General features: G+C 29.4%; 1 protein-coding gene across 1 annotated transcript; it reads left to right on the top strand.

Annotated features, from left to right (window-relative positions):
* Positions 1–2,210: 2,210 nt before the first annotated feature.
* On the top strand, positions 2,211–6,137 carry LOC106772717 (fructose-1,6-bisphosphatase, cytosolic). Its single transcript, XM_014659281.2, has 12 exons — positions 2,211–2,475; positions 2,844–2,891; positions 3,032–3,106; positions 3,178–3,239; positions 3,349–3,415; positions 3,606–3,719; positions 4,053–4,139; positions 4,852–4,922; positions 5,017–5,082; positions 5,386–5,472; positions 5,572–5,647; positions 5,870–6,137. Exons 1-12 carry the CDS (start codon positions 2,317–2,319, stop codon positions 5,981–5,983), a joined length of 1,026 nt encoding a protein of 341 aa, XP_014514767.1. The 5' UTR covers positions 2,211–2,316; the 3' UTR covers positions 5,984–6,137.
* The last annotated feature ends 5,825 nt before the right edge of the window (positions 6,138–11,962 follow it).

The raw sequence follows: 11,962 nt of genomic DNA, 5'->3' as shown, positions 1-11,962 counted from the left end.
TTTGATTTGTTTTTTCTTTAGTAAAGGAAAACAAGTTAATGAATTTCTACCAAAAAATTAAATGGCCACGAAGCAATGTTTCGTAGTAGTCTCAGAATGTAAAGGAAGGATGCTCATGAGTCTTGGTGCAAGTTGTGCCTGTCGGCTGTAATATACAGTGAAGATAATGAAATTAAAGAGATTTTAAATGAACTTTTTTCGGAAGGTTAATATGTCAATGACTCAACTCTTTACAAAAGTAAATCGTTTAATAATGAGTGTTTTTTTAGTTGGGGCTAGTGCAAAGATGACAGAGAAAATGTATGAGTGAGAGAGATGAAGGAGAAATGGTTGAGAGGAATGAAGGAGGTGAGTAAGGGTTTGGGGTTTCTTTTTTTAGTTTTGAGAATAAGGCAAGTGTTTCTAATTTTTTTCAATTGGAACTAGAGTAAGGATGACATAGAAAAGGTTGGAGTGAAAGAGATGAAAGAGAAAGGGTTGAGAGGAAAGAGAGAGGTGGGTAAGAGTTTCGGGGTTTCTTTTTTTATTTTTTTAATTTTGAGAATGAAAATGATTAAAATACCCGAACCTTAAAACTTAGAATTCATGATATATAAGGGTATTTTTGTCTACTAAAATCCAGTACACATTGCTAAAATGTACCAACTGAAAAANATATATATATATATATATATATATATATATATATATATATATATATATATATATATATATATAAGGAGTACGTGAGTATCTGAGGAAATAAATCCAAAAAATCATATAAGTAATATTCTCTTTGATTTGATGGTGTTAAAAAATTTTAATATTCAAAATAGAAAAAATAAGATTATTTAGAAGAAATTGAGATGAATATTATGATAAGCTTTTTTTAGGGAGTGTATAATTTTATTTATGCTGGATTTATATAGGTCATTTATATTTTGAAGTATGTGTGGATAGTTTTTATAGGGTTTTGATTGGGAAATATTTTTTTAGTTTAATTTGTTATGGTTTTTTTAATCAATGAGTTAATTAGAGTTTTGAACGAAGATTTTGTTAGTGCTTGAATTTTTTGTAAGTGTGTGTAATTCAATTTTTTTTTCGTGGGAAAAATTATTGTTTTGATAGGTTATACTTTTATTCATAAAAAATTATATAAATGGTTATGTTTTGTGAAATGTAATTTTTATCATTTTTTTTGTGAGATTTTTCATGTTTTGTATTTATTTATTTATTTTCTTTGTATTTGAAAAAAATGTCATATTATATCAAATTATTGGTGAATTTCGGTGTGTTTTACTTGCGTTTAACATGTTTTAATTTGATACAAGCCTAAAACTTTATATGGATCTAACTTTATTTGGTTTGATGTGAATCTAAATCTAATAAATTTAATGTAGGTTTAATACAACTGCAATTCAAATGTCAAACTTTATAGTGATGTTTAATGTGAACTTATTTAAAAATTAATTGAACTATAAAACGTAGATTGGATTTAACTCAATATATAAGGTGGATCTAACTTGATTTGAGATGAATTTAAAATGATTCAACTTGATGTGTGTTTTGTTATATTTATTTGTTTATTAATGAGATCTTAATCCAATCACATAAAAAAATTAAGACCACTTTTAACCAAAAACTTTAAAATAATGAATTAATATATTTTTACTTATGGTGTTTCACTTTTTTATTTCTATCTAATGTGAAACTTAAACATATTGTATTATTATATCATTACAGCTACAAACGAGAAATATATATAACATGGTATATTAAGTTGCTATATGCTTTTATAAATAAAGAGTTATTTTAAAATATTAAATAAAAATAAATTAGGTAAAAATAATTGTTGGAGGGAAGGAAGGATTTTCTTACATACTGTACAAATTAGGTTAAAAGGCGGAAAATACAAGTAATGTGGATAAAACAGAGCATTTTTTGTAAGGTTTAGAATGGTTGCTGGAAACTAGAGAGAAGATGTATCTTTCAAAACAAAAAAATAAAAATAAAGAACAAAAGAAGAGAAGGTGCATCCACATATAATCATATAATATAAGATAAAACGTTGTATCGTACCTGAAATTTGCATGGTGGTATCTTGTCGTGTCGTGCATGACGACGAAAATCGTTATCCGCCGCCATCACCACGAGCTCAACCCTCTCCCTACGCCTTCCACGTGTCACCCAAACTTCCTTTCCCCACAGATAATATCATCTCTTTCTCTTTCTCTATATTGAAACCAAAAACTCATATATGTGATATACAATCATACGCATGTAGTGTAAGTAGATCCTGCTCAAGTCATAACTTTGTGGGTTAGTGAAGAGTGAAAGATGGATCACAGTGCGGATGCTCAACGCACAGACTTGATGACCATCACCCGTTTCGTGCTCAACGAACAGTCGAAGCAACCTGAGGCTCGTGGCGATTTCACAATCTTGCTCAGTCACATTGTTCTTGGCTGCAAGTTCGTTTGTTCTGCTGTTAACAAGGTTCTTCTTTCTTATACCCATTCCCTGTCATTTCATTATCACTCTTTCATGTTCAACATATGCATGCCACCCTTTCATTTGATCGACTTCATATACAATTACCAACCTGCATATATATAGTCATAACAAAACTGCATCATTGCTATCATGAATCAATGATTTTCAGGTGAAAAACCATAAACAAACAATTAATGTGTATATGTTTCTTTGTATATTATTTTTAGTATTGAAAGAATATAAAACGCGAAAGTTGAACTCCAGATCAGATCGCTCTAATACAATGTTATTTGACATATATGTATGTATTTTACTTGATTTTTTACGAATCGGAGATATGAAAATTTTAATCATAAGAATTGATTACGCAGGCGGGTCTTGCTAAGCTTATTGGACTTGCTGGAGAGACAAATGTCCAGGCAAGTGGTTGATAAATAAATCTTATAGTTATGCATATTATTCCAGCATGGTAACTTTCTAATAACGTGTGATTATTTGATCCTCTTTGATTATTATTATTATTTTTATTGAATTTGTTTCTTAATTATCTGAAATGAAGGGTGAGGAGCAAAAGAAACTGGACGTCCTTTCCAATGATGTCTTTGTCAAGGCTCTGGTCAGCAGTGGACGAACAGTAAGTCATCAATGTTGTCAAGGCTCTCTCTATCCAGAGACATTTGTTGATGGGTTCAAATATTTTTGCAGTGCATCTNGGTGTCNGAAGAAGATGAGGAAGCAACATTTGTGGAGCCTTCTAAGCGTGGAAAGTTGTTAACCTATCTATAATCTAGTAGTGTTTCTTCCCAAGTGTTCATTTACCCTTCATTTTCCTCAGTCTAATAATTTAGTACGACGTTTTTTTGTTTTATTGTGCAGGTACATAGTAGTCTTTGATCCGCTGGATGGTTCCTCTAACATCGATTGTGGTGTTTCTATTGGCACAGTATGATCTCTCCTCTGAAATTCAATCCATGTTCTTCTCTTTCCATTATATATATATATATATATATATATATATATATATATATATACTCACACGCACACACACATTATATACCGCATGAATGGGTTATTAGTAATATTCCAGATTAACTATATGCAGTTGTCAATTGAGTGTGTTGTGTTGCATGTAGATTTTTGGGATTTATTTGGTGAAGGAAAACCGTGAACCAACCATAGAAGATGTTTTGCAACCCGGGAAGAACATGTTGGCTGCTGGTTATTGTATGTATGGAAGCTCTTGCACGGTATGGTAAATTTAATCCCAGTTTAAGTTTCTGTCCTTTTTTTCCCTCAGACAGTTTCAATTTCTTCTCTTTTGGGGTCATCTTATTATTACTCTGTTTACGATAACTTTTTAAGGGGGGTATCCAAGTCACTGATCAATTTTTACTAACAATAGATAATATACAGTACATTGTTTCGGTATGAGTTTTTGTATTGACTTGACTATTTTTATATGAAAGGATAAGCTCAGTTTATTTTCCTGTGCGCCTGTGGACTAAGTTGTCGTATGCTTTAATTTTAATTCATTCCAAAATTACAAATTTTTTAATCACTAGTTTGCGACAATTTTACAGTTTGTGTTAAGCACCGGAAGTGGTGTGAATGGTTTCACCCTTGATCCATCTCTTGGAGAGTTCATTCTTACTCACCCTGACATCAAGGTATTAATCTACCAGTTCATCAATAACTATTGTGCACATTGCTATTCTCTCTCGAAATGCTCTTGCTTGGGGACTCAACTCTTTAAAAGGTCACAGAGTGCTTTATATTAAATTTTACACACTAAAATCTCACTCCAAGTTTTTGTTTTATCCTTGAATCTTGCCCTGAGGGTTGACTTGTACAGTGCTTCAATTTGGGTCCAAGTTTCATCAATCAAGAAGGAGATGTGATGCGCTATATTAGGCCATATGAACTTGCTAAATTTATTATCATCTTGGTTAAGATGATAATTCATTTATCACCCTGTCTCTTGAGCAAATATTTGATCTACTTATCACAAGAAACTACTTAGTTAATGGACAGGATATACCTCCTCGAAAAATCTCTATTCAGGAAGTCGTAAACATCTATTTGTTGAAAGGAAATTGCCTGTTTAAACCCTTTGAAGTTAAGAATCTAAGACCATGCTTAGCAAAACATATTTCTTGTAGAATTCTTTTGTTTTCAAAGAACAACTGATTGAACATTTGGAGCTGTGATTGAGTGGCTGTTCTCTCAGTTATTTGTCTATCTTTCAATGAAGAACATAATGAATGAGTTGTCATACAGAGTTTAAAGATTAAGGATTAAAGATTAAGAATGATATTTATTGAAGTCGTCTGTGACATGCTTGAATCATGTTAATTGCCTGATGTATGGTTCACCATTCAGGTCCCGAAGAAAGGAAAGATATATTCGGTGAACGAAGGAAATGCTAAAAATTGGGATGGTCCTACTACCAAGTATGTATAAATCCAATCCAATAGTGTTAAAATGTTTCAGACACTACAACGCAATTTATTTGTTGTGACACTTTCCTTTCTTGCATCTGTTCAGGTATGTGGAAAACTGCAAGTTTCCAAAAGACGGTTCATCACCAAAGTCCTTAAGATATGTTGGAAGGTATAATGGATTCTCAATCCTTCAAGGAGATTCATTGCTAGAGTATAGCATGTTTTTGAGTTACAGTGTGATCAAATACCTTCAAAATCACGGGGGCTACTTCAAAACCATGTTAAAAGCATAATTTTTCCAGAGCATCAATGTGTTGCTTCACATTCACCAACACGCTATTAGTCCTCGTATAGTTGCCCTGCAACCAAGATGTGGCTGCTGAATGACTAAATCATATGTTTGGTGACCTTAACAAAAAAACATTTGTATCACTTGATGACATTGCTTTGCCTGTGTTTGTATGATTAACAGCATGGTAGCTGATGTTCACCGCACATTTCTTTATGGAGGTATCTTTTTGTACCCGGCTGATAAAAAGAGTCCAAATGGGAAACTTCGGTATGCCATTTTCAATCCTGAGTAGCATATGCAATATTCCTACACTGTTTATGGTTTAACAGAAAAAATTATTGCAAAATTTATCTTTGATTGGTGCAGTGTTCTCTACGAAGTCTTCCCAATGTCATTCTTGATGGAGCAGGCAGGAGGGCAGGCTTTCACCGGCAAGCAAAGGGTAATTTTACCAAAAACAGTTTTTAAGTTCTGTCATATGGTTTTCTTCCTGTTTTGGTTGATGGAGTTAGCACTCACTGCCACTGCATTACACACTGATAATCCCTGCATAATTAGTAACGATGAAGTTGTGCACCAGAAATTTGTGTCTTGTTTCTGTTCTCTGATAACATTAAGAGAGAGCGAAATTGATATAGATATATATGTATATGTATGTGAACAGGCACTTGATTTGGTTCCAACAAAGTTGCACGAGAGATCTCCCATATTCCTTGGTAGCTACGAGGATGTGGAGGAAATCAAGGCCCTTTATGCTGCTGATCAAAAATTGGAATGAAAGAAACCCTGATTCTTTGTCTTTTTCAACTTACAATCAATTCTCATCTAATTGTTGCACAGATACATGGTCATGATGCCAAAAAGGCTTGTTAATGTTTTGTGATTTACAAAAAGTATTATATTACGTCATATCCAAATACATTTTAATTTAATATTTTCAATATATAGCAATATTTTAATTTTGATGATTTCTTAATTATTATAATGTTAAAATTGCATTTTTTGTCTAAATTTGTAATATTTTATATTCGATATTTTCTAGTTTCTCATCGTTGATATGTTTATACTAGATTGTGGAGTAATTTTTGACCAATCACATATTGACACGTAATCAATGTTCAAATGTTATCAAAAAAATATTGTCTAAATATCATTATTTTTTTTTATATGTTGATATTTGTTTATAAAGTGATATGGTATGTTAGTGTTTGTTTCTTATAAATGTATATGATTTTGGGAAAATTTATGACGAGTGGATTTTATCAATAAATAAATCTATACTAAGACGTAAAACCCTTATCATAATTTTATATTTGATTTTAATTATATTTATTGAACACATTTTTATAATGTTTTTTAAAGGAAGTCTACTAATAGATTTTTTCTTCCTATAGTTTCGTTTTAATAATTAACCATTGGATGGAACAATATATATGTCATGGGATAATAAGAGAGATAATGTTACTTTTTCTTTTTTCTTCATAAAGAGGTAAACTAACATTCAATCGTCATTATTGATAATAAATTTATTAACACTAACTTATTACATTTGATTATTGTGTTTTACTTAATAAATAAATAAATTATTCACAATGGTCAAATTTAAACATTAATTAATTAATTAAAATTACATAAATAAATATGCCATGACTTACGCCCAGCAGTAAAATCAAAAAAATATTTCTAACATGTTCGACGATACTTGACCAACTTAGTTAAAATTAGTGAATACTTGAAATTTGGTAAATTAGAAGGGAATGTATTTTAAAATAAGTACGTTTCAATGCAAAATTATAATTTCTTTTGTCAAAAAATTTAATATATTGATCCAAAATTTTAAACAAATTAATTATTTTTTTAATCCAATTATATCACATGTCAAAGAAGTCAAATATTATAAATAACTTAAGTGTTAACTTAAAAAATGTTTGACAAATATAAAAAATAATATTAAAATAATTATATTTATTTATTTTTAAAATTTAGAAACTAAAATATATCAATTTCTTTTTTTTTAATTTTATTATAAATCAAGTTAACAACTAAATAAAATCTGTCAGACAAAAAAATAAGAAAAAAATCTCTTCAAGTGAGAGTAAAATGAAGTTAAAGTATCTAAAATCTCTTTTTAAATAAGTTAGTTCAGAGTTAAAGTAACTTTAAATTTATTATAAAACTTTAATAACAATACAATTTATTTATAAATATAGATTATATATATTTTATTAGACATTTTAATATATTATAATTTTATTATATTTAAATTATTATATAAATTTAATACATAATATATAATTTAATACAATGATTGATTATAAGAAAATTTATTTCATTTAATAAAATTCATTGCATTAAAGTTTAAAAAAATAGAAGAAAAATAAAATCTAGTTAAAATACGAGAATATTAGATTAATTTTAATAAAATTCATTCTAATTTTCTTTATAATTATTAAATATATTTTTATTATATATATATATATATTAAAGAAAATTAAATATTAAAATTTAAGTATAAATTTAAATCATAAATTAAAATATATATATATATATATATATATATATAATAATAATAATAAATTTATAAATTATTATTCATAAGTTCATTATTTTAGATTTTTAAATTGAGATATCTTATTTAAATTATTATCTTTTCTATGAGAAGGGTTGGATGTTTAAATTAGTACATGATTATTGAAAAATTATCTTTTTAGTAAAGATTAGACTTGGAAGGTATATTGAATATTAGGGTTAGTTTAGGATTATATAGTTGGGATCGAAATATGTTTAACTCTGGTTATGTTGATATAAACTTTGGAAACAATGTTTTGAGTATTTGATATTTGCTTAGCTAATAAGCGTGAGAACTTTGTTTTAGTAGGCTTATTAAAAAATGCTTGAAGATTATTTAAAATGGGTTGAGAAAATTATGAATAATTGCAATTGGAAAAACTTTGAATCAATTCTACTCATGGATTTGCTTGGAATTGTACAATTTGTTTTCTGTATGGTAAAAAACTGGTTGGATTGGTGTGAATGTGAAAATAATATTAAGTGGTTAAAGTTAAATATTTTCGTTGAAAATATATTTTTGTTGAAAAAAAGTGTTAGATTTTTGAAAATTCTGCAAATGACAAATGACAAATTCTTTATTCACATGGAAAAAAATATATAAATTTATTACGGATAAAAAATGTTCCAAAAAGTAAAAAAAAAAAAAAATGTTTGTTAATTTCACCTAGGGATTCAGTATGCTCCGCGTAAATTAATGTTTTAAAAGTAAGTTCAACTATTTTCACAAAAGTTTAGCTTGAATGTTAGCTGTATAATATATTTAAAATATATTAAAAATTGTTCGATAACACCAATTTAAAAATATCAACATCTACTAATAAATGATTGAGAAAAAAAATCTAAAAAACATATGAAAAGTATATATATATATATATATATATATATATATTTATATATTTATATATATATATATATATATATATATATATATATTTTAAATTCTTTAATATTCAAACCACATATAGTAAAGTGATTTCATTCAGCACTGTAATATAAAAAGGTTTCATTTGCTAACTGGTTCAAAGCGAATATTAATGGTTCAAAGTAAAAATATTAATGATGCAACTTTGTGTACTAGTATATTTTAAGGAAGTAGACGTGAATATGTTAATAGTTTTTCAGCTTTTTAAGGGATGTAAGTTTATATTTATGTTGATTTTATGAAAGCTTTTTATGCTTAGGAACATGCTTTAATGTAGGAAGGTTTTTAGAAACTTTGGTGGGAGAGTGATATTTTTTAGTTTATTTTGGTTTTTTGAATTCAGTATTTTTTTTTGGAATTTTAGGAGAAGATGATGTTGATGCTTGTATTTTTGTAAACATATGTTGTTCAAAGTTTCTCATGATTGAGGGAAATTATTGTGTTGATAATTTAGTTATTTTAACTTTGATTCATAAATATGATTTAATGTTGTACCTCCAAGATTTATTTAGATTTTTTTTTTCAGGATAGACATAGTTTGTCTATGTTTGGTGAAGTATAATTTTTATTTTCGGTTTGATGTGTTCTCCTATGTTTTGTATTTTTTTACTTTTAGTTTTTAATAAACAAGAGTTCTATGTTTTACAAATAATCTCAACAAATAAGAATAACTTTCCATGGTAGAAAACTTAGGGTTCTACAAATTGAAAAGATAAGGAAGAAATGGAAACCAAAGAGAAGATGCAAGTCTGCTCCCAAGGTTTTTGGCAGTTGCTTTATGCTTCAATTCCATTTCCCCTTCGCCTCAACACATCTAATCTACAACTCATCTTCCTCTTCAACCCCAAAAAGTGAAAACCACCATGGATGAAGGAAGAAACCTAAGGAGGAGAGGGAGAGCTTCATAACACTTCACACAACCTCCAAAATCCTTTCCCAAGCATCTTAGGTAATTATATTTGTGTAAGAATGAGGAATGATCAAAATCCTTGCAAAAACATATTGAATATCCACTTTCACCTATTAGGGATGATAAACTCGCCCAACAACTTCATTCTCGTCCAACGACTTCATTCTCTCCCAACAAGGCCTAAAATTCTATGCTTTTTGACTTGTAACTCGTTGGACGAGCCATTTCCCCATCAATTCGAGTACTGCATGTTTAGGTTGTTAAACTCGTCCAACAAGCAACTAACTCGCCCAACGAGCTGCACTCTCGGGTTTTATGCTATCAAACTTGCCCAACGAGCCCGTCGGCTAGCCCAATGAGTTAGTCTGTGCCCAAAGGTGTTCTTCTTGTCGTTTGGGGCGGTCCATGTAAATATAACCCTACAGGTGAGTCTTTTTTTGATGTTTGCAAACCTGAGTGTGACTCTAGAGCCCCTGAAATGGGTATTTGTTTAAAAGTAATTCTTTATTCTCCAATCATGCGTCCTTAAAAAAAATTGATTATCAAAAAATAAAATCTAATTGAAAAGTTAAAAAAGAACTAATGAATAAAATTATAATTTTATTTTTCAAACGAGTAACGGTATCCACGGGTACAAATAATGTGATACCCGAACCTGACCCGTTAACAATCGGGTATTAAAATTCCTGCTACCCGCAGGTACCTCTTACCCGAGGGTACTAAATACCCGAAGCGGATTTTACTCGCTGATACCCACGGGTATGGGTTTTTTTGCCAACCGTAGTTGAATATTATAAATTTATTTTATTTAATTAGTTTTTATGTTCATAAATTTAATTTGAGATGATAGGTTTCTTGAGTATATATTGCATGTTTCTCTTCAATTTCAATAATTTGTAAGAATTGACTAATGTTACTCAATTTTCATTAATAAAATTAACTATTCTTTAATTTTTATCTTATTTATTTTTCAACTTTATCTTGTTTTTGTAAATTATTATGTTTAAGTATTTTACGTTATTTATACCTTTAATATCTATTCATGTGTGTCTAATAAGTGAGTACAAAACAATATGACTAAGCAAAACAAGCGAGAATAATCTAGTTCAAGTGAGAACTCATTCCCACTCAAGCGAGGATAGTCTAGCCCGAGCAAGAATCGACCAAAGAGGGTGTGCTTCCTTAATGACATTTCCACTGAAGCAATGATTGTTTAGCTTGAGCGAAGGGAGCAAGACATGAATATAAAAAGAGGAAAATATAATGCTCTAAATTTGGAAATGACCCTTGGGTGGTTGGGAGTTGTGAAATGGAGGCAATCCAGAGGCCATCTGTAAAAAAGAAACATGATTTGATGCTTGGGGTAGGCGTTTGGGAACCTTGGAAGATGGTCCTTATCTACTTTGGGTTCTATTTTCTTCCCTTGTTATTATTCCATTTTGTAAGTTATCTTTAACGGAGAACTAAGCTTATTTGGTGGGATTAGATATAATTAACTAAACTTTTATATATTTGTGTTGTTAATACATATTGTTTCATGGGTCGATGTTAAGTTTGTCTCGATAAAGAGTCTTCATTCTCCAAACTTAGGTCAACGTTTTATCTCTAATCCTCTCTCGGTCGTTCGGTCTGACCAAGGTGCTATATGTAAAAAGCATTACGATGCTAAAGTCAACGTTTATCCGAAAGTGCTAGCAATAAATGCGTAGTAAAAGTAACCAACTACCCGAATATCAAACCTATATTTATAGATTTTGGGGTGAGCTTTTGATCAATGTTGACTTAATTACAACCCAAACAGTAATGTCAAACTTAGTGTTAACTCTGTTTATGATTTGGCCGACCGGTCCACCAAGCAGTTCTTGTGAGATCTAAAGGCTTGTTAACCACTCAGTTTATGGTTGATTGGACAGTTATACTACACACATGTTTTTTCCATTTAATTGTTTGTATTATTGTTTCCACGTTTAATTCTAATTATGGCTTGACCACCATGACTACTTGATCACCATGACTTGTAATTGGTTCTTCAGGTGTTGAAAAGTATGATTTATTAGCAATCTTATACTATTGATCTAAAGGCATATTGGTTTGTTAAGAATTTAAAGGATTGAGCTGAAGAAGGAAACATAGGCTCAAATTGTTAAGAGATTAAGATTTGAGTAAATTTGTGAGTTAATTTTAATATAAAATTAAAATTAAGTTCATAGAGTACATATGAGAGTGAAATATAGTATATATCTATTATTTGTATTTTAGTATGTATGTCAAGTGTTTGATAAAAATACCATAACTTTATTGTTGTCTTAATATAACAATAAATGTTTATTATTTACTATATTAGAACATATGCA

The sequence above is a fragment of the Vigna radiata genome, chromosome 8, assembly GCF_000741045.1.
Source record: "Vigna radiata var. radiata cultivar VC1973A chromosome 8, Vradiata_ver6, whole genome shotgun sequence".
NCBI lineage: Eukaryota > Viridiplantae > Streptophyta > Magnoliopsida > Fabales > Fabaceae > Vigna > Vigna radiata.
This window is presented reverse-complemented; position numbering and strand designations above follow the sequence as displayed.